The 24,522-nt window shown below is 38.7% G+C and overlaps 2 protein-coding genes across 2 annotated transcripts; one reads left to right on the plus strand and one right to left on the minus strand.

The window, feature by feature from the left end:
• Positions 1-568: 568 nt before the first annotated feature.
• Positions 569-8,097, minus strand: LOC123505453. The gene is made up of 2 exons (XM_045256761.1): positions 7,944-8,097; positions 569-3,444 (listed from the first exon to the last, which is right to left on the minus strand). Exon 2 carries the CDS (start codon positions 3,435-3,437, stop codon positions 903-905), a length of 2,535 nt encoding a protein of 844 aa, XP_045112696.1. The 5' UTR covers positions 3,438-3,444; positions 7,944-8,097; the 3' UTR covers positions 569-902.
• Positions 8,098-8,145: 48 nt separating this feature from the next.
• Positions 8,146-19,524, plus strand: LOC123505454 (NAD-dependent protein deacetylase sirtuin-1-like). Its single transcript, XM_045256762.1, is given in 12 exon segments — positions 8,146-8,281; positions 10,252-10,348; positions 10,766-11,016; positions 11,552-11,796; positions 12,133-12,326; positions 12,725-12,831; positions 12,988-13,224; positions 14,600-14,767; positions 16,675-16,792; positions 17,033-17,223; positions 17,226-17,303; positions 18,500-19,524. Coding segments are annotated over 12 exon segments (2,268 nt in total). The 3' UTR covers positions 18,946-19,524.
• Positions 19,525-24,522: the final 4,998 nt, after the last annotated feature.

The raw sequence follows: 24,522 nt of genomic DNA on the forward strand, positions 1-24,522 counted from the left end.
AGCAAAAGCTTTATAATAAACTACTGAAGATATCCAATACTACAATGAATAAACTAAAGGACCAGTGAGGTGTATGTTGACTTCACACACACACACACACACACGCTTAGTGTAATGGTTAGCATGCTCGACTCACAATTGAGAGGGCTGGGTTCAAGTCCTGGCATGGCGAGGCAAATGGGCAAGCCTCTTAATGTGTAGCCCCTGTTCACCTAGCAGTAAATAGGTACGGGATATAACTCGAGGGGTTGTGGCCTCGCTTTCCCGGTGTGTGGAGTGTGTTGTGGTCTCAGTCCTGCCTGAAGATCGGTCTATGAGCTCTGAGCTCGCTCCGTAATGGGGAAGACTGGATGGGTGACCAGCAGACGACCGTGGTGAACACACAAACACACACACATATATATATATATATATATATATATATATATATATATATATATATATATATATATATATATATATATATATTTGAAAAAAAAAAAAAAAAAAAAAATCAAAATAACTTTCACCACTACTGCCATAAGTAACATGTTTCTGAACAATAATATTAGGGGCAACATAAAAATCATTAGATAAAATGTACATGTATTTCATCCTTTAAAAGGGATATACATTACAAATAGTTACAAAAATATATATGTTCACTACTGTTAATTTTTGGTTACTTCAGATACAAGGAAAGCAATGCTAAATGTAACTTACTATGTAGCTTTATCAGTAACATGGCTTTCCTTGCAAGCAGACACAGCCATGAGTTAGACCTAATCACGCTAAAACATTTCTCATTCATAAAGGTCCAACAGAAAGGTGGTCATTAACCTTAATGCACAGCATTTAATCACACATCTAATGCAGATGATATAGTTTTTAAATATTATATTGTCAAGATGTGAGAAAAACACTCAAGACTTACTTGTAATCACTTGGTTTGTGTACAGAACAGCCATGAGAGTCTCAGTTGATATGCTCTTTGATCTACTTTTCATCTTGTTAATTTTTCTAAATATTTTTTCATCAGCAGCCGTAGCACTTGGTAAACACAATAATTTAAGCATAAACTCTGAAAGATTTGGGCACATGAAAACATTGTCTATATGCCTTGCTTTACTCACTGTGTCCCAAAACACTTCAGGTTTCATGCTGGAGTCAACTGTAAGTGTGTCCAGCATGTTCCGCAGCAGTCTCCACTCACTGTCCACTACTTGAATGTCTGGGGTTGCCAAGTGTTCAAAATTACTAATGAGATCAACTAAAGATGGAACATTTTTTTCAATGACCACTTTCGGATTCAGGTTCTCCAAAGATTCCAATATGTGTGAACTAACAGGAAGTCTTTTGTAGATTTGTGAAACACCTTCAATTAAGAATTCCAGGCAATTCATTCGAAAACCTCTCAAATCTTCATCCTGCAACAGCACTGAATTTGTGATTTCCATTTGTACTTTAATTCCTAAATACATCTCTTCCAGTGGTTTGAAATTTGCTTCATCTCTATATTCAATGTCTTTTAATAATGTTGAACTGATATAAGCATCATCAAGATAACACTCAAAAATAGTTTTCAAGGCTATTCTAACTGCATTATGTAGGACATGGATCTGAGAAGACTCACTCTGCATATGTCTGTCTAGATTATCAAATATTGGTAAAACAAAGTCAAGAAACATTAGATACAGTTTAGTTACAGGTATGCTGAGCCTCTGAAGGACTGCTTCTGGAGTTTCAAGTCTATCAACTAATTTAGCTTTGGCAAAATAGGACATGAGAACATCATAGTTTTCCAGGATTTTTGACACCAATTCATGTACAGACAACAATCTGGTCTGTTCTGGATGCAAGAACTTGTAAGCTTTGACACTAGCAAATGCCTCAAATTCCTGAAACACAATATGATTGGGACTTAATTGAAAATAACTGTAAACATTTCTTGCAAGGTCTTCCAATGAGTAAGGCAACTTAAGACAAGCAGAAGATGCACACAAACTAAAGGAGTGAGAGATGCACTTCATAACAAACAGGTGAGGAATGTCTTCCTTCAACAGAGATGACAGGGAATGACTGTCACCCAGAACAGAGTTGCCACCATCAGCAGCTATGCCAATCATATTTTTTTTATAAGGTATTAAGTTTTTGTTAAAGAATTCAACAACATCATTATACAGTGAGTGAGCTGTGGCTTCTTTCATAGGAATAAAACCTAGAAAAGCATCAGTTATCGAATAATTGTGCAACACCCTAACAATCATACTCAAGTGTTTATCTATCCCTCTTCTTGTAGATTCATCAACTATCAATGAAAATTTGTTCTCTTTCAAAAGTTGCATCAGCTCCTCACAGGCATTCTTCCCCAATACACTGTTAATGAGCAGTCCCATGTCAGTGCCTTCACATTCCAAATTTTGTGCCACACAAGAATCTGGACAGATGCTCTTAATTACCTGAATGAGATGGTCTGAAGTGTCAATTGACAAGTCATGCCTAGCTATGAATGAGGCAATTTGAAGTTTAGCTTTGTGTAATCTTGATGCCAACAAACCAGGATCTTCTTTATGCCTTGGCTTAATTGGACTCCTTGAGAAGGAGTTTATCTCAAGTGTCATGGGACTTTCCTGGATGTCCTCCAGTTCCTCCATGGAGGTCTGTATCTGCACAGTATTCAAGGGCAGATCCATGCCAGGCATCGGGTAGTCCTGTTGAGGCATGAAAGTGCTACTTGTGCAGTGCTCGCTTTGTCTTGACCTAGGCAATGACAACATTTTTTGATCAAATTCTGCCTTGATAATCTTGTGCTTCTTGTTTTTTGCATGGTTCTTTAGATCCACTTTCCCAGCTCCTATTCTGATGTCAACATCACATGGGATACAGTGAGCATAGAATTCACCCTTTGCACTTGAAGTTATCCAGTCCTTTAGGAGCGGATCTTCCTCAAGTAAATGGGAGTACTTTTGAGATTTTTTCTTCTTAGTAATTTTGGAGTCTTCCCCAGGCACTGGCAACTCAACACTGGCTATGGGCTGGTCTTGTCCCAGGACATAGGCAGTTATGCAATTCTCCCCACCATGTGATGCCTTCACATTGGCTCTATGTTTTTTCATCTCTGAATGCCTCCTAAGATCAGATTTCCCTGAGGTTATCTTGAGGTGGGCACCACAAGGTATGCAGTATGCATATGAATTTCCTCTACTGCTTGCCTTAATCCAACCTCTGAAAAGTGGACTGTTTTCAAATTTTGCAGAGTATCTTTGCAGATACTTCCTCTTTTTCTTGAAATTTTTGGGGATTTCTTCCTCTTTCTCATCGTCATAGCTATTAGCATTACACTCTTCCCTCTTCATGTTCTTAAGGTGCAAACCTTCAGAGCTTTCACCCTCATAATATGTGGATCTCTTCAAGTCTGCTTTCTCTTCCAAGATGTCTCTTTTAGATTTGGTGTTCATTTTGTCTCTGGAAGGACAAGCAAGCTTAGTTTAACCCCATGGAATTAATTATATTTGGCTTTCAAAATATTATTTGTAATTTATTTATAATTAACAGTTCAGTGGTTGAGATATTGTAGCATTTATCATTCAAGTCTTTTTTAAATCTCTTCATTGGTTTAGTATTACATCAGTATATTACTTAATTACTATAAGCCTGATGGTAACTTTAGTACAGTGAGACATAAAGGTGCTCCATTATGATCTCTTGCTTCCATTGATACCTTTCATGTTAATTGGGGGACTACTTAATAAAACATCTTAAGTATATTTCTCTCAGAAAGCCTCACACACACACACACACACACACACACACACACACACACACATCTGAGCAGCTTGCAGAGAATAACTAAAAAAAAAGGAGTTGGAGACTGGCCTAGACATATGTACAGTGGGGGAGGGGACCATAGGTTCTCCTGTCTCCAAATTAAATAAGTGTTGGATCATATATACGGAAAAAATAATGAGAGTGATGGAACAGAGTGGTGCTGCCAGGTGTATGGCGGAATCAAAACATACGCCATCGTGTGAAAACCAACTGTACATTGAAACTCCGCTTGGTCTAAGGAAACTAACTGATGATATTATGGACAAGGATTTTTCTGGATTCAGGGACGAACGAGGTAATATGAGAAGGTTAATTAACGTAGAAAGAGAATTAAGGCATATGAAGGAGGTGATGTCGAGTCTAATGGACAAACAGGACCGACTGATAACGGAAAACACAGACCTGAAATTGAGATTAGAAGAATGTGAGAAGGTCAGTGCAATAAATCAGGGATTGAAAGAGGAGATACAAGAAATAAAGAAACAAAATGACGTACTAAAAGCCACATGCAAAGATTACGAAAGCTTCTTAAGGAGCTTGCAGATTAAAGTGCAGGACGGGATTGTGGACAGGGCAGAAGATGGATTGGGTGATAACAAGTTGAAGAAACTACAAAATGAATGGAAACAGGAGTAAGAAGAGGAAAAAGCAAAATTTTTAGAGGTTGTAGAGACAAATTCAGGAAAACATGAAAGTCGCAGTTATTAAAGTTATTGAAGAGAAAGAAGACCTGTTGTGGGATGCAGTGGAAAAGAAAAAAAAACCATGATATTTGAGATTAAGGAAAAGAAAAATCCAAATAAATTCATGAGAGAACGTGGAGAGGGAATTGTCCAAAACTCTTATCAAACAAATACAAGACACCACACAAGAATTAAACCAGGAGGTGGAGAAAGTGATCAGGCTAGGAAGATACAGTGAAGGGGGTAGGAGACCAATGAAGGTGAGAATGAGATCTCAAGTGGCTGTAGAGGAAATTATGGCTAGGAAAAGGAAGCTGGCCGATGATATTGAACACAAGGATATATGGATAAAAGGAGATATGAACTTAGAGGAGAGGGAAAAGGAGAGAGTGCTAAGAAGTGAAGCTAAGGTGAAAAAGAAGAAAAGGACAGAGATAGAGAAGAAAAATTTTTACTGGAGGGTTCTGGATATGAGACTAAAGAAGTGGTACCTAAGGAAGAAAGAGGAGGTTGTGGAGGAGGCAAGAAATTAAGGGTGACTTATACTAATATAGATGGGTTGTTATCAAGCACATTGGAAGTTAGGGATTATTTGAAAGAGAAACAGGGTCATGTGTATCAAACTTATTAAGCTTCTACTCGAGTTATTGGAGGACTTGAAAACAGAGATGGATGGTAGACACAGTATACCTGGATATTAAAAAGGCTTTTGATAAAGTCCCTCACGGAAGACTACTTTGGAAACTAAAGAACTTAGGAGGACTGTGAGGAACCTTGCTCGAATGGACAAAAGATTATTTGATGGATAGGAAAATGAGAACTGTGATCAGGTACATACTCATCTTGGGGTAAAGTAACTAGCGGAGTGCCACAAGGGTCAGTGTTAGTCCCTATTATGTAAACGACATTCACATAGGGATAAACAGTTATATAAATTTATTCGATGATGATGCAAAGCTGCTAAGAGTTATCAAAACCAGAGAGGACTGTCTGCTGTTGCAGGAAGATATAAACAAGATCTGGGTGAAGCAGGAAGTGGAAATTGGAGTTTAAAGCTAAGAAATGTCACATAATGGAACTAGGAAAGTGTAAGAGAAGACCGGTATGGAACTATTTGATGGGAGAGGAACAAATAATGAAGAATAAAAAGGAAAAAGATCTGGGAGTGATCATACAGGAAAATCTGAGCCCTGAAAAACACATAAGCAAAATATTTGGACTATCATATAAAATGTTGACTAATATAAGAATGGTATCTCATTACATGGATAAAGATATGATGAAAAAAATCACAACATGCATGATACGCCCAAGGCTGGAATATGCAGCAGTGATATGGTCTCCGAGCTCTATAAAGGATATAAGAAAATTGGAAAGGATACCAAAGATTGCTACAAAGATGGTGCTGGAATTAAAGAACCTCGCATATGAAGAACAACTGAAGGAAATGGAACTACCAACCTTACAAGATAGAAGAGAATATGGGGATCTAATAACAATGTACAAGATAGTAAATGATACTGAAAAGATAGACAAATAAGACCTGGTGCTGTTGACAAGAAGATGGAAGGACAAGAGGACATGAAAAGAAGATCAGGATGAGGCAATGTGTGAAGGATATTGGAAAATACAGTTTTGCACACAGAACAGTGGAAAAATGGAATGCATTGGATAATGAAGTTGTTACAGCACATAATGTGCATAACTTTAAGGAAAAATTAGATAAATGGAGATATGGAGACAGGACACTATGAGCCCTGCTCAATCCCTGTACAATACAACTAGATAAACACACACACACACACACACAGGTATGTGCGTTATCTTATAATTGCAACAAATTCTAATTGGTAAAAGAGGCATTAGTATTTCCAAATTAAGCATACTCATGTATAAGCCTCCCTAACCTGTACCTCACATTGGGCTAAAGCTAACTAGTACACAATTAATTGAAATACTTGATACATCCTAATGGATAAATTTTATTTACACTATAACATAAATAATTCAGGATTAATGATTTAGCTGTGTAACTTGGATCACAGTATGTGGGATGCCAACTGAACTATCAATCTAAAGCATGCAATTCTTATCTTTTCAAAATGATGGGAAAGGAAATTACATGGAAGTCTAATACAAAAAAGTTGACTAATAATGAATAAAACCAAAACTAAAAAAATGGTCATGAACATTATCAGCATTTTTTTTTAATAATCTAGGAATAAGTAACTATGTAATGGTCACCTAACAATAATAATAAAATTCATATTATAAACACTCTATTCATTACAGTCTAGATCTGACCTGACCTGACTTCTGTCAACATATGTAAGGCGAAGCTGAAGGTTAATAACTCCTAAACCGAGTACAATAGCTCAACACAGATCATGATTTACTAAAGGCACATTTACTTACAACTTAGATCCACGCACTATACAAGAACAATAGAATCACTGTAGTGTATGCGACAAACAAGTTTATGTAATCATCACAAATATTATCAAACCAAGAGAACATTATCATCATTCCACGACACCCGAGAAACAGGAAGAGGAAGCAAACTTGAGATCGCTTCGAGAAAAAAAAAAAAAAAAAAAAAAAAAACGCGCGTCGAGCTATCCAAACACCCAGCGACGTCTGGATCTGGGAGGTTCGCTGCAACTACAAACTCGTACTACTACTGGATGAATGACCACGTAACATGGAAAACCCACCTCTTATCATCCTGCCTATGCTACTTCAATATTGCAGTACGCTGGAACACCAAATTCCTTTACATCTAAGATAGAAAGATACAAAGTTTATAGCGGTAGTTTTTGTATAACCTGGGATGAAATGGTGAAATCTCAAGATACTATGCATAATTTCTTCCAGTTTCTTATAAACTGTCTATGTACACAAAGATGAACAGAAGAAGACGTATCACAACACAAAAACCACCCAGTAATTAATACCTAAATAAATAAAACATCGCAAATTCATCAATCGTTTGACACAATAATACCAATCACTTCCATACATACACACAAATAGCTTGTCCAGTCCCCAGCCCTACAGAACACACCTGCTACACGACAGCCCTGATACCACATGCATTATAACTGGAAAAACTACCTAGAGAACCGATATTGTACATGCTGTGGAGGTGAGTCTGTCATTTAGGAATTAGTACATGCATGAATACACAATATTTACTACTCGGTAGCGGGTCACATTTGTGATAGTTATGTTATGGCGATACATGTGTCTTCTTGAAAAAAAAAAAAAGTGTAAATCCATTTCTCCAGGGACGCTCGGGGCAAGAAAGGATTGTTGATTTCCGCATCTTACCTTGTGGGGATTTCGTTTGTTCGATGTTAATATGGAATTTGCCACTGTAGCCTAGTTTCTGTCTAAAATAAAGTCATGCAATACAGCGAGGATGACACATGACACATCCACCGCCCGACTCACCCTTGTCATGCTCAGGCAGAAGGAAGGAGATTCCATACAACCCAGGACACCCATCACCAGCCGCCCATTACACAAACAGACATGTGTGGCCGCCGCCGTCGCCGCCAGATGTCGCGTGACCTTCCCTGTGCTGGGCGGAGGGAGCTGAGTGGAGCGGCGGCAGGTCTGGCAGCGGGGCGGGAGTGACGTCACCTGAGGCGCCATGGCGGACGGGACGTGCGGGCCGGACTCTGCCCTGCCCGCCAAACGACCTAGATTGGACTTCCCCGATGAAACTTCCTCCCACCAATATGACGGCAACTTCCATTGCTTCGCAGGAACCTCAGAACTCCTTGCAGGTAAGCGAAAAATCAGGCATCTTGGTTATAATGGCGATTTAGCGGAGTAAGTGTTTTGGCGGTCAGGGAGGCAAAGATGGCGGCTGCGCGCGCACTTATATATTCCTGTTTTTAAGGTCTCTGGAACTTCCCGGCAGCCCGTGCTTCATATAATCCCCTTTTCCCAAGCATTTTAACGTGCTTGGTGTCTTGGTTTGCATTTTCGTGATGGTTTATTGTCAAATGTCAAAATTCTGATCAATACGCCCACTTAGGTCATTAGGGAACAACAAAGGAACAGGTGAGGATCGGGCTGCCGTGTGGCGGAGGTTTGGATTCGATGTATGTGAGATCATGGAGGCCGCGGTGCGCCGACATGGAAGCGGAAGGGAATCGGATCTTTATTTACAATACGCATCACATACCTTATAAAGTAGCAGCGGGGCATTTAAAGACGCATGACATTCACCCAGAGGAAGATGTCGTACTGATGACATTTATTGTTACAATGACATGAGAGTTGTCAAGACCTCCCCAGTACCAAACCAGCGCAGGGGAGTGAAGGGTAGAGTACCTCTGTCAGACCTAGCGTGTGTTGGGCGTGTTTCTTCTGCTGTTTAACATACGTCCGGCAGGGGAGGTGTCGTGCTGATGGTGTTGCTGCATCAATTTAATAGTAGTAAAATACAATATATCAGTTGACATTGTTTCAGAAGTACTTTAGGAATTTCTTGTTATCCATGAAATGCTAAACGCATTCATGTGTTGATAGACCAGAGTTACTGATCTTTTTTTTGACCCTTTGATATGTTATGCCATCACTTGACTGTCAGATTTTGCAACTATTACAGTAACTTTAATAGTTGTTTGCTGAGTTTGTTGGGTATTACTGCAGAGTTTGACCACAATCAGCTACGTGTTTTTTACCTACCTCAAGAGATAGAACTCCTGATTACGAGTAATTTGAACTCCATATATACTAGGTGCAACCTTTTTGAATGGCGACACAGATATTTTAAAATTTAAGCATGTTTTGGTGTTTTGGTGATCAGCCGTGACACTAGCCTCCCGCATCAAACCCTGCCGCACACTGATTGTGTCATGCGCTCGCGGCTGCTCGGCGGGCTCCGTGACATACCATTGTCTGAGCATGCGCTTAATTGTTTACGCTGATTGGTTCTGTTCTTTGAAACTGAAGCGGCGGCCAATGAAAAAAAAAAAAAAACATAATTATTTCCACCAATCACGATGGCCCCTGAGGTTAGGTTTAGTTTGGTTAGGTTAGGTTTAGTTTAGTTAGGTTAGGTTAGATTAGGTTTAGTTAGGTTAGGTTCTTTTCTGGACGAAACAAATTTTTTCTGGTAGATTTCGGCTTGTTTTTAATTAATTTACCAGTTGTTTTTTTATGCAAATCATATGTTTCGGGGCTGTAAAAAAAAATTGGTTGATTTGCGCCAAAAACAAGTGATATTTTAATCAAAAGCAAGCCGAAATTTACCAGAAAAAATTGTTTCGTCCAGAAAGGGCAAGGTGGTGAAACTCTGTAGGTTTACCGTTTGTTGTTGTCATAAGCATCCCATTATGAATACTGCCTGGCCTCTTGTTGCATAAGGCAGTTGACAGCTGTCTTGTATTGTCCTCTCATTGCTTCTGTTATTTAGTAGATCTTGAGATATTTTATTTATTTATCTCCATAGTCAGTGACATTGTTTTTCTCATCCTGTCTGATTTTATTTTAATGCTGGTCAAGTTTCCATTTATCTATGAAAAGAATATGTTTTTCTTTAAGAATGATGCAGATGCAGATTTTGCTAAAGTAAAATAAAAGAATGAATTAGAAAGGCAGTACCAAAATAGCCTTTAACTTGCCTTTTGAAACCATCATAGTTGCAGGGCAGGGAAATATGAATTACTGTGTGTGTGTGTGTGTGTGTGTGTGTGTGTGTGTGTGTGTGTGTGTGTGTGTGTCTTCAATACAATCTCTGTTCCAGGAGGCTGCAACAATGCCACAGAATTCACCTTAACCTCAGACTCGGGCTTCAATGAGCTCACTCCTCCACAGAGCTTGGAAGACGACATCACCACCCCGTAAGTCTTGCTGGTCACTCGTCCTTGTCTTCAGAATATAGATAGTTAAGATTATTTTGTAGATAGACATTATGATAAGCTTTGATCGTGATAGAGCTTGTAGCTGTTCCTTCCCACCAGTCTGGCAGTTAATTAAGGCTCTGTTTACCAGTTTATTTGATTTCAGAAGTGTTGTGTCAAATAATGGTGAATGAGCAAGTAAGGAGTGAATGAGCGTAATGGAATTGTGGAGCAAGAAATATGAGTTTTGCAGAAAAGTCATTTTGTGTCATTAGGGCATATTATGAATGAGCTGGAGTTAAAGAGGTAAAAAAAAAGTTATTTATATCCTTAGCACATAATATAGTTTGTAAGTATGCTAGGAGTTTAGTTTGCTCAGTGGCATGTTATGTTCAACATTGTGTCTTGTTTGTGCAGAGGAGCAAACTCCACACAAGGTGATGGTGCTTGCCAGCTGGAGAACCACTTGAGTAACGACACCAATGACAGTTTGGTAGTGCATGACAACTCCCTCAGCTGGCCGCCAGAAATCACCAATGGCACTGAGGAGGATGAGGATGAAGATGAGGATGAAGAGGACAGGCAGTCAGTGGCCTCCACCACTTCCAACCTTAGTGGACTGTCGGACTTTTCAAACTTCTCGGGCAAGGAGTGGAAGCCATGTGCTGGTGAGTTTGTTCCCTATTTCTTGTTTGCTTAATTGGTGTCAAGTTCAGTGCTGTGAGATGTGTGAGTATGTAGAAACTTTGGGCAGTCATATGCTACTCCAGGACCAGAACTCCTAAGCACTTTGTCTTTTCAGACTGAAAATAATTATATGTCTTCCATGTTTATCTATTTTTATATTTATTTTCATTATTATTTTTTTCTCTGTAGTTATTATTTGGACCATCTGTTAAAATTTTGGGCATCAGTTTGGTAGAATGAGAAGGGTTTCCTGAAAGAAATTCTATTTAAAAGAATCTTTTGAAGATTTATTGCACTTACTCTTTTCTTTTGATTTGTGGAGGTGGATTAAGAATTCAATGTAAATAAGACTGCTTTGAGTACATTTCTAAAAGAAATGAGCTATGTCCAAAGAGTTTTATCTTAAAGAGTTTTAAAAGGGAAAAAAAGAGATCAGAGGTATAGGTGAACAGAATCAAGGTAAGCAAGTAAATCGTAACTCCGTTCAACGTCGTTTTAATAATGGTGGTATTGCAGGCCCCATGTCATGGGTGCAGGCACAGATGCTCCGTGGTGTCAACCCTCGCACCATCCTTACCCGTGTCTTGGGGGCCACGGCCAGGATTCCTGATGGTGTCAATGATGTTACGCTGTGGCGCCTCATTGTCAATATGCTGTCAGAGCCACCGCGGAGGGAGAAGCTGCGTCACATTAACACCATTGAGGATGTTGTGAGACTGATTAAGTCCTGTCGGAAGATCATCGTATTGACTGGTGCTGGGGTGGGTTGATTGATCTTATTTTGATGCTTGTCCTTAGTTTCCTGTAAGTGTGGCAGTGTTGTATCATGTTAACCTTGTTGCCTCTCCTTTATTACCAATCAGTTGTTGGTTACCTACCAGAAAAGTATTCATTCATTCTTGTCTTTACAATTCCTTGTTGTATGCTCTAGTCCTCTTATTATCTTCTTACTGTTTTCACTTATATACATGCTTCTTTCCTATCCCCTTGAATATCATTATTGATTGTGTATGTGTCATTTATCCAAAAATTATGAGAATGAAATGCTTGATATGTGGTATTATTCCTCAAGGTTGTGATTGCAATGCTTGTTTCAGGTGTCTGTCTCGTGTGGCATACCTGACTTCAGGAGCCGTGATGGGATATATGCCCGACTTGCAGTGGACTTCCCTGACCTGCCAGACCCCCAGGCCATGTTTGACATCCATTATTTCCGCCGAGATCCACGTCCCTTCTTCAAGTTTGCACGGGAAATATATCCCGGGCAGTTCACTCCTTCTCTGTGTCATAGGTGAGTAGGTGGCCCTCACACTGCTCATTGGAAACTGTCTGACTCTGTCCCTCTCAGAGTGAAGTATTTTCTCTTTAATGTGGTGATAAGCTATTTTTCTCAAAGTTAAAGTTGGTGAGCATCAATAAAACTTATAAGTGTGTACATGAATATAACGTTTTGACTGTTATTGATCAGTCATCTTTTTTGCTTTGTTTTGTTGAATTCAGGGATTTTTTCATACCCACCATAACTGATAAAGGAGCCTATGTCATTGATAATCATTTATAGCAATATATTTTTTTTTCATTATAATCAGGGGACATTTTTTTGAGACTCATCTATGACCTTTAAGTTTCTAGTTTGTAGTGCATAATCAAATTGTACATATAATTTTCTGAACGTTATTTGATTTTCAGATTTATTCGGCTAATTGAGCAACACAACAAATTATTAAGAAACTATACTCAGAATATTGACACTTTAGAGCAGGTGGCTGGAATAACCAATGTCATTCAGTGCCATGGTAAGTGAACTTTTTCAGTCGTGTCTGAAAATTAATTTTGTACTTAATCCCTGACTGATATATACATAAGAACTACATAAATTCCTTATGGCATCTGAGTAACTGCTGAATTATTCTTTAAGGTAAGAGCTTCAATGTTTACTTTTTCTCCTCCAGGGTCCTTTGCCACTGCCACCTGCCAGCGATGTGGCCACAGGGTGGATGCTGAGGCCATAAAGGATGACATATTTTCCCAGCGAATCCCTAGATGTTCTCAGTGTGAAGGAAGTGAGGGTGAGGAGGAGGAGGAGAGGGAAACACAGAGTAACTCCAGTAACTCCCAAGAAGTGGCTCCCATCCCCCAGCAAGACCCTCCTCATAGTAACATACACCTAATGCCTCACAGACCACCAGGTGCGTTTTATTAGCCGTGTTATTATAGCAGCTGTATTGCTGTTAAGTTTTACATTATTCCTTTTAACTTTTAGTTTCTTCTCACATTAAATGAAATGCAGCACAAGTGTAGACATAAATGACCAAATCTGGATCTGATACAAAATGACCATCTTGCCACAAATGACTGAAGTGTGGAATCTTGTCCCAAGTGAAATATGCTTGATAATTCTAACCAGCCAATGTGAAACAAATAGAATGTCCAAAACCTAAATATTGTTTGATTTACTGTTTAGGTTCCAGAGCAATAGGCTATCATGAAAGTGTGGAATGCTGCTTTTCATATGATTTACGAAATGATATTATTTACTTTATTTGTGACCATGAATGTATTTGAGTGTGTGGTGGTTTTTATGTGCCACTGAGTAAGGGATTGCTTGCCTGGCATATAGATAGATAGTTCTACTTTTCTGAGTAAAATCAGTTAATTATTCAAATGACAAGGCTTATAGTGCCATTAGCAGTTAGAATTTAGAAAGTTATTGAAAGTAGAATTAACCCTTGTGCGACGGGGTGATTATGAATTAATCATTCCCATCTGCGGGTAAAATGGTAAACTTAAAAAAATCACAGGAAATAGTTTTACTCATGCAAATATGTTTCTCTTTGAAATTCTGAATACATTGATGTACTTTGCAGCTTGCTATGATACCTGACAGCAAAGTTATTGCTTATCAAATATTCCCCCTGATAGCCACGATGTAAACCGCCGTGGAGAAACAACCCTCAGTGTGATACCAGCGTGCCAATTCTCTCTCTCTCTCTCTCTCTCTCTCTCTCTCTCTCTCTCTCTCTCTCTCTCTCTCTCTCTCTCTCTCTCTCTCTCTCTCTCTCTCTCTCTCTCTTTCTTTCATTCTTTCATTCATTCTTGTCTTCACTTTCACTAAAATCCACATCACTCCCAAATGACATGTATATATCGCTATCCATCTCATTGTTGTGATATCTCCCCTCATGCGGAGGGAACGTTCCACCCGCAGTGTCATGGGGGTTGCCAGATGTCTCCTCCAAGATGGAAAGATGTGAGCCTAGACCGAGATGAAATAGCAAAACTGGCAACTCAGCTCGTGGACAGTGTTGCCTGATACATACACACGCCCTCCGACTTGAGTATGAAAATGGGAAGTTTAAAGAAGTGGCGCGAAAAATCATGATTACATGAATGATCACCGCCGCACGAAATGTACCAATGCGATCGTTCATGAACGATCACCGCCGCACAAGGGTTAATAGTATGCTGTCTTTTCATTCAAATAGTCTTCTCCAGAATAACATAACAAGAGAATGTAGCAGTCATCATAAAGAAACTGGTGTGAGTGTTGGTTTTTGTTTTCAGATTCTCCAATATTCACGCCTCAGCCTATCATGAAGCCGGACATCGTATTCTTTGGTGAGGGACTGCCTGACGAGTTTCACGACAAGATGGCCGAAGACAAGGATGAGTGTGACCTCCTCATTGTGGTGGGGTCGTCTCTCAAGGTCCGCCCTGTGGCCTTGATACCTAGTAAGTAGCAGGTTGCAGTACACAAAGTATGCTCTATGTTCTTGCTTATAATGGCTAGCTCAATCATTCCATAGTTGGCTGCAGCACTTCAGTATTATGTATTAATTGATTTATAGCATTGTATTATACATGTGAATGGTAGCATAGGTAATTTCTGAGAATGATCTTTTCATGTTTATATACTTGAAGTTTTCAGCTTTTGCTTATTGTCTAAAGTAAGGTCTGGATGATGATGATGATGATTGTGTGTGTGTGTGTGTGTACAAATTGCACATATATTTGAAAATCAGTGCAGCTGAATATTACAAAATATAGATATAAATCTTTTGTGATTTCCACTTCGCCTGAATTGGAATGCATAGATAAATCCATTTATAACATGTGTAGGCTTGTGAAGTAATGTGGAAGTGGAAACAATGTGGTATGAGTGCTTATGGAGTTATAGAAGATGAGTTTTAGACAATGAAAAGTGAAAAGTTTGTAAAGAAAGCCTGTGTGAGTGAAGTTGAAAGTGCAAATAGGAGATAAGGACCACTTGGGTGTATGTGTGAAGGAGGTGTTTAATATTAGAGGCCGGATGTTTGATTTAGTAAGAAGGGAATCACTAGATAGAGAGAAATGAAAGCTCTTCCATCATGGCCAGGCCTTTGGTGTAGTTCCTAGTGGAAGCAAGACATTAGATACAAAACCTACAACACTAATTTACTTTAACACGTTCCCTGCGATACGACCCACTGGTGGGTCATCAGTTAGTATCCACTGTTGCAATGTGACCCACTGGTGGGTCATACAACAGTTTTCACATATATCACATTTTAATCTTACTATTAATAGAAATTGGATTATGTAGTAAAATTTCAGTAAATAGTATGTGTAGAAGGGCATAATAAACACTGATTGATAAATAATATGAAGCTTATATAGTTTTTAGTGTTATTAAAATTATATGAAAAATAGTCTTGTTTCCATATTTTCTTTCTAATACATGGAAAAAAAAAAAAACCATTAACTTGCATTTTTCTCCATCAGATCAACATAAAACTTATTTCTATAACAAATTATTGAAGTAGGTATTACAATTAGACTCTTTGACAAGATTCAATGATTAAGTTGTTTTTTTTTTCTGATATTATTCTGACAATTTGTAAAAGAGCTGCCATTGGTGATCCTTTTGAATTTGTAAAAGAGCTGCCATTGGTGATCCTTTTGAATTGCAAATATAAATAAACATAAACAAAGAAACAAAACAGAATAGATAAAAAAAATCTGTGATAAAAATTAATGGAAAATACTTTTCTTTTTTTCTATTACATGTAAGAAAACTATTTTATCTTGCATTTTTTCCTTCAGAAGAACAAACAAATTTTTACAACAAATATTTCAAAATGAGATATCACAATTGAACTTTCCTTGATAAGCTTCAATAATTTTCTTTATTGATCTTTTCATAATTTCATAATTTTCCTGATATCTTTATTATCTTGTTTTATCTTCTCTCTCTCTTCTGTTGAACTGAGTTCACCATAAAAATGTGTAGCATTCATTTTCTAAATATGGAAAAAAAGAGACAAATGTATATAAACAAATTTAGGAAAGGAAAATATAGTACAGAATAAAGATGCATTGAATATCAACAAATAAAGTATGCCCACCGGTGTGTCGTATCACAGAGTAGTATGTAATAAATTTTTCACAGTATACGATACGATCCACCAGTGGGCAAACACTTTGAGGTTGCCAGTTCCTTTGGGTGCTCTCCCAGACAACACTATGCTCTTCTCACTTTGCTGGCTTGACTACGACTGGCGTGACGACAATTTATTTGTATCACTGCAGGGGAGATCGCCGTGCTGGCGATCGCAGGGAACGTGTTAAGATTTGTTTACATAATTGATGCTTTATTTCAGGTTCACTTCCCCCACATGTGCCTCAAATACTGATTAACCGTGAGCCCCTCCGTCACCTCACCTTTGATGTGGAGCTACTAGGAGACTGTGATGTTATTATAAATGAGTTATGTCACAGGTAAGTTTTTGACAAAACCTCTCATTTACACAACTCAGTTCTAGTGATATCTTTTCACCATTGGAATCGGTTCCAATGGTTCCGTCCACCCAAGGAACCAGTTTTGTGACTACTTAAGTTAGAAATTCCTGCCCACCACTACCATTCAGTAACAATGTCTATGCCATTTTATCTGCTGGTTTGATTTTTCACGACTCAAATATTTACATCATCTGAATATATAAATCTTTCATTTTGCAGGTTAGACAATGGTTGGGAAGAACTTTGCTCTCAAGAACCAATGACTGAACTCCGTGAGCTGCCACCAAGACCACTTGTAGCCACCAATGGTGTGTACAGCAGCACATGCAGCCTGGATGGTGAGGAGAGAGGTGCTGAGAGCAATGCCATTCCTGGACCCTCCCTACTGGCACCTCAAAATGCCCCTCACCCAGGGATGAGAGTGACATTGAGGCACTGAGGGCTTGCTGGGCTCCCAAGATTAAAGAGACAGTGGCTTCAAGGTTGCCAGGTGAGCCAACAGTGTGTGTTATGAATTGTACATACGCTGAGTTACTGTTGTCTTGTTATTCTTAATGGGGATGCACTCTCAGTATCTAATATTTTAGGAAAGCTTACAATGAAAAAGAGAGTAGTACTTAAGCACCTGAATGCGCTCTCTCTCTCTCTCTCTCTCTCTCTCTCTCTCTCTCTCTCTCTCTCTCTCTCTCTCTCTCTCTCTCTCTCTCTCTCTCTCTCTCTCTCTCTCTCTCTCTCTCTCTCTCTCTCTCTCTCTCTCTCTCTCTCCAGAAAGTTCACATCTTCTGTTTTACAATTTTGATTTCCCATTGTGAATAATCTTTGCCATAATAATCTTTAACCTCTCGTTTATATGTGAATATATTTACAGTGAAACCTTGGTTACTGAACACCTCCCTTTTCAAATATATTGGTTTTCGATGGAACAAAATATTGAACTTAGTTGCTTCAGTTGTTGAATTGTAATTTGATTTTCAAACAAAGTTATTTAATTTAAAATATTAAAGACGAAGCAAAAGCAACAGTTTACAATGATTTAGTCTTTATACATATTTCCATGGTATTCATGTGTTTGGAGGAGAGACAGAGTGGGTAAGACAGTAATACATTCTTTGAATTAAGGTCCCATTGTAGAGCTTCAATGTAAACAAACAGTGTTTGTGACTCAGAGGTAATCTCAAGCCACCCGTGGTTCTCTCCATGACCCACAACACCATCACTAATGAACTACTGTATTTTTCTCATGGCCTCTCTCAGGAACAAAATGTTTAAGTATTATAATCACCTTCATTGTGGCAATAATTGGGTTGCTTCTCTCTGTCACTCTGTAAGGCCTTCCTCACTACATTGATGACAAAGAGGATACCTGCATGGGCTAAACAGTGTCTTCTGATGAGTTCTGTCACTAAGTTAATTCAGTACATCCTCTCTGGAAAAGTAAATACTGAGTTAGAGATGTTATTGATTGGCCATCTTGGCAGTGATAAGTGTCTGTCATAAGCCACTAAGATAGGGTGGATGGGTGTCCGGAAATGGATGAATTAATTTGCATTGATTCCTATAGGGAAAATTGTTTCGGTATTTGAACATTTTGAATTTTGAATGGCATTCAGGAACAAATTAAGTATTTGTGTATTTGTGTTTAGAAAATGTTATTTATATATATGCTTTTTTTTTTTTTTTTTTCAGAAAATATGTTCCTGTATACTGGTGGTCACAAATACATTTTCCCTGGAGCTGAGGTATATTATGATCCAGATGATGAATTTGAGGAAACCAAGTCCGTGAGTTCTGGCACAGATATTGAAAATATAGAAGTGAGGGAAGATAGCCAAGAATCTTTCCACAGCACCCACACAAATGCCTCCCCAGACCATCCAAGACTGGAAGGAGATTTGGAAACTCCACACCTCTCCCCTGAAGATGTGGACAGCCTGTTATCAGCTGCAGACAATGGCCAGAGCCACGAGCCTGTCGAAGATTGGACTAGTCTTAATGCGAGCTTAGACACGTCACTTGACTGTGACCACACTCTGACAGAGTATGAGAGAGACAGTGCCCAGCACAGTGAAGACAGTGTTACCCAAGCCAATGAGCCACCCAGTAATAGATGTTCTTCTCCAAGTGATCTATGACCTTCCTTCAAAAAAAGAGATGAGGGTGTAAAGTGTTACTGAATGACGTGTCTTCTTGTGTACATTTTCACAGCTGATAATTTGGATGTTCAGACTCACAGAGGAGGTTTGTGGAATGGAAACTACCCTCAGAAGAGTGCTTCTGTGATTGCTGTAAATTTCCTTTTTAACTGAGAAAAAAGCAGTTCTTTTTTACTCATTATAGCATCATCAGTAGCAGCTTTAAATGAAAGTTGTGTGTGATTAACTCATTATTTAATACCGTCCTTATGTTTGTGTGTCCTCATGTAAGGTAATATTGAAAGTATAGCTAAATGTATAAAGCTAGGCATCAAATAATTATCTTTATAAGATAAAAGCACAATGTGCAATTGCTACTTTGAAAAAAAGGATATACCTATCTGCTTTGAACGTGTGGATGTAGCTCCTGATCTTCTCGCTGGAAAGTCTCAGTTGTACCGCAAGTTATGGTGATGTTTTTATCAAGCAAAACTGTGTTAGAGAAGATGAATAGTATAAATTACACACACACACACACACACACACACACACACACACACACACACACACACACACACACACACACACACACACACACTCACACACACACCCGGTAGCTCAGTGGTTAGAGCGCTGGCTTCACAAGCCAGAGGACCGGGGTTTGATTCCCCGGCCGGGTGGAGATATTTGGGTGTGTCTCCTTTCACGTGTAGCCCCTGTTCACCTAGTAGTGAGTAGGTGCAGGATGTAAATCGAGGAGTTGTGACCTTGTTGTCCCGGTGTGTGGTGTGTGCCTGGTCTCAGGCCTATCCAAAGATTGGAAATAATGAGCTATGAGCTCGCTCCGTAGGGTAACGTCTGGCTGTCTCGTCAGAGACTGCAGCAGATCAAACAGTGAAACACACACACACACACACACACACACACACACACACACACACACACACACACACACACACACACACACACACACACACACACACACACACACACACACACACACACACACACACACACACACACACACAGAGATATATTTATATATACATATATAGTTTTGTGTGAAGACTTCTTTAGTTACTGTGTAAGTAGGGAATCATGATGGAAGCTACAGCCTCAATAATGTAGTAGTAATTATGGTGTAGGAAAATTGAGCCTGTGGTTCCTTCATGTATTCTGCTGCACTGTATCATACAACACAATGTTATTAATAATGAAACCAACTGTGATTGTTTTGTATTTAACTTGTTCTTTATTGTTAACTTTTGCACTGACTTGAGCAGAAGGAAATTATCCTTTAGTGGTGCAAGGACGGCATTGTCAGCTGTAGAGGAGGTTTGGAAATGTACAACTGAGACATTACAGCCACAGTATCAAGAGCGTCAATCTTGGGGTAAAATGTAACATCTTTGTTTAGTTTGAATCCACATTAGGAGACTTGAGGCATGTCTGAGTCACAATCTGGGGAAGCACCAAGCAGTATTGATAGCTGAATGGTAACCAGAAACCTGCGGGAAAGTTATACACAATATAACTAAGGGATCCCAATGTGCGGGATGTTTTATTATTTTTTGTTAAATAGATAGGTACAGTGGCCAAGCTGAGTGCCAGCAGCAGGGAAATAACCTTGCTCCCGGCCCAGCCTGTGGACTGGCAATTACGTAAAACAGGGTTGTCCGAGCTGTCCTCATTGTGTTCTTGCTTCACCTCTTCAGCTCCATGTCCAACTTTACCTAAGCATACTCCTTTCATTTCTTTACATAGGCGTGAAGTTAAAAACCTTGGCATGTTTAATTGAAATTATCATAGGCTAATCAGAATGGGTGGGAGGTCAAGGTTGTACAAAACATTACAGTGGATATAATCCCTCTTCTCTATTTCTGCTATGGAGATTGTTCAATCCTAGTTTTCAAAACTTTCCTCATATTGATATTTCTTCCAATGTGTTCCTAAGGTGAACCATCTGTTCCCCCTGGAGGGCTGCAGAAGGTCTACTGCACTGATTCCTCTCTCAAGACTGGCTTAGATGTCCCTGTTAAAATGCTGGTTGAATTTTATTCATAGTTTTCTATTTGTTTGTTTTTTTATTTCAAGAGAATTATTTTTAGGTCCTACCTCATTTTCTTTGCTGCCAATGTACAAGGAGCACTATTTGACATTAAGTGTAAATTTTCTAAACTATTTTGTGACTTTCACATTGAAATAAAGAAGCAAAAGTCCCATGTATATTATCAAAATAGTTGAATATTTTTTATTTTATTTTAGTGTTCTGTCTTAATATGTATGTAAAATTATTTAAATAGGTTAAGTTTTCAGTGCTATATTTATAACAAATTGGGCCCAAAAGATGCCCACCTTTAAGTTTCATTTTCCTCCGTGTGAGAAATCAATCTTTGCTTCTCAAAAAAGTAAGATAATCTCCCAAGTGTTCAGAAGTGAACACAGGACTGTTGAGTCTGTGCTGTTTGGTATCCCACTACATAATGGAAATTGTTGAAACAATGTACAAAATCAACTTTCAGTGATAATTTTGTTCCTGTTTTGATATGTACAGTTGATTTGAAAAATGAAGGTCAATAAGCTGTTGTTGACAATTAGGGAGGTATGTCAATGTTGTAGTCAGTGACTGATCAGTTGAAACTGCTTAGCCATTTTGACAAATTGTCATTTCTTGAGGTGTGCATTAAGGGAAGTGATGGTTTTGATTCATTGGGGGAGTTTATCCTGGCATCAAATCATGAACAAAATATGCAGTTTTTCCATATGAGTGTTGCAAATATTTGACAAATCTATTAAAGGGCATTAGATACAGCTTTAGATGAGAGTACACCATTGGTCATGGGAATAAAGGAGTCGTTATACTACTCTGTGAAAAATGAAGTGTCTATGAGTAGAATGTATTTCACTTGTAAAAAGAAAAAAAAAATTAGTACTCTGAATGTATAAAGGTCATGTAATTTTAAACAAAGCCTTGTTTTCTTATGTCATTGAATATCTTTGACATTCTTGGCTGGTATGTATCCTTGCCAAGAGTACCAATCAGGGGCATCATGGGGAGTCATCACCAGTGGGCTTGGTTGTCATGTCTCTGCACACTGACTCCTGTTTCTTTGTGCATTTCATTTCTGCCGTCCTGTACAGTTGTGTCAATGCTTAGTGTTGTATTAGTGGTCCCTTGCTCTTTAATTTCTTTCCACCCACAGGTTGTGTTGTTATTCACTTACTCCTCCTTTGTTTTGTTGGGCAGTCTATTGGTTTTTAGTATGTGACACTTTGTCAGTTGTGCCCTTCATTTACCAATGATCTGTTTTGCTGTACCACTTGTGCATTGATGTGGTGTGTGGTATGCCCATGGTGCTGAACATAACCTCATGACATCCCTGTTGTGGTTCTATTTGCATTGTTCATTATTCAACCAATTCACTGCCATGTTAAGAGATTAGGAAAGTACATATGTATTCAGTAAAATTCAAGGTGTTGCATCTATGTTGTTAGATAAAAGATGTACAAGTTAAACTGTGTTGCAAGTTTATAGCATTGACTGGATAGAGACCAAGGAGAGAGAAAGAGTGAGAGAGCGAGAATGATTAGCCTCTGTTACTTTGGCACCACCCAGCCATTACTGAAGTAATCAGTCAACAATCTGAATGGGAATTTACAATGTATGTTAGTGAATCGTGGCTTGAGGTACATGAGCACAAATTATATCAAGTGGATCTATCTGTTATGTAGTGTCAAATGCTGGCTAGTCTCCTGTTCTTGGTTCTCTCTCTTTCTGTCTCCAGGGTCTCTTGACTGTGCATTGTAGTTGTTGAAATTATTCCTCTGCTGAGTTAATGCTCTGTGTTCTCTCATCTATACCGGGTGCCTGGTGTGCACTGTCCCGGGATCTCAGTTGGGCGATGGACCGCAGGGGGGGACGAGGAGGATGAAAACTTGTCACTCAGAGGGTCAGGAGTACATTCTTAGCTTTTTGTACTTTGAATGTACTCCCACCAAAGGATCTTGGTGATTTATTTGATTCTGGACAAAAAAACTATATATTTTCCTTGATCCTCCAACACCCACTTATGTACATTTTTGTAAAGTATGCTGTTTAGCATGAAGGGTCCAATGGCATAACATAATTTTGTTGTTAATCATTAAGACTTGCCTATGGTACAACTGCAGCTTTTTCATGTGGCCTAAAATGCATATTTTCTCCCTTTGTCTAAGCTAAGAACAGCAATAAAACTATTCTTTTTTGTAATTAAATGTTTTATAACCTGCCTGGCTTTAGTGGTATGTTATGACTATAGGTCATGTACAGACAGATACGCTATTATAGAATTATTGATACTTAGCATGAATATTTCCTGGCTACCGTGTTACATAAGCCGATGACAAATAATATCTCTGCATGATCTTGATTAATTAATAGAATGTGTCCTTTTTAGAGTGAAGTAATAATCTTCCAAACCAGTAACTTTACCTCTGCCATGTGACGGTAATCGGATGTGATATTGTTAGTTATAATCTCTCACCTATACAAACATGAATACAATGTTCTCAAAGTGGAATTGGGTGACAAGAAAATAGAGTATTCAATCTAGCCTTTGTTTTGTGCGGTGCGTCTAGCCAGGAAAAAAAAAAAAAAAACGGTATTTATGTATGTACGTATAGATATATCTAACATGACAAAACAGAGAGAGAGAGAGTACGGCAATAAAAAGGGGTCGGGGAAAGTGCCGAAAGATGTAAGATCCCGAACCTCGCCATTGGCTCTAATTGTCCTCGAGGCTCGTGGGCCCGCTGGCAAACAATGACACGTGTTGTTGTAATTTCTTACTTTTTCCTGTGTGTGCATTCTGATGTGGCTTTTGAAGACCTAGATACCCCATACACCTTGGAAACGAAGACCGGGCGCCGAGGATTCATAAGGTAGCTAATGAATCTCCTTCATTAGTTCGTTAAAGATCCATTCTGAGATCATAAGCATTGAAGAGTTTGGCCAAATATATTTTTATCTTTCTAAGCTTTCTTTACTGAATTGTGTGGTTCAGTTAATTATTGTATGTAGTTAGGCAAAAAATAACGAGGGAAATGTAATAACATTTATAACAAGCCTATTACCTCTAATCATTACCACCATAAGAACATAAATGAGGGAAGTTGCACGTCATGTTTGATTAATGTTATTCGTGGATTGGGTTAACTTTATTTTCGAAGCTATTACATAATTCCTGTGGCTGTTTTAGATCCCTGGTATCATGTTTTTAATAATTCTCTATGTTATTGCCGTAGTGAATACTGGTTAATGGAATTATTGTAACAGGTGTTGTTACCTCGCCCTCTTGTTTGGTGCTGATTCAAGTGTCGTACCTCACGTTCACCACCACATTAGTATCTCATTTGCAGCGCCAGAAAGACAATCATCATATCTATCTCCACACTCCAACAGCAGCTCTATAACCTTTCATAGTCCTACAGTCTTCTATCTGCGCCATAATCCGTATGGAATGTCACCATTTTCATACTCCTAAACCATCGTAATCATCCACTGCCAGCCATGATCTATCTCTCCACCCGACCTCAGTG

This window comes from Portunus trituberculatus, chromosome 18, assembly GCF_017591435.1.
Source record: "Portunus trituberculatus isolate SZX2019 chromosome 18, ASM1759143v1, whole genome shotgun sequence".
NCBI classification, from domain to species: domain Eukaryota; kingdom Metazoa; phylum Arthropoda; class Malacostraca; order Decapoda; family Portunidae; genus Portunus; species Portunus trituberculatus.

What these genes read in the sequence shown, in the direction of transcription:
- LOC123505453 (XM_045256761.1), bottom strand. Translation starts at nt 3,437, where the DNA reads ATGAACACCAAATCTAAAAGAGACATCTTGGAAGAGAAAGCAGACTTG.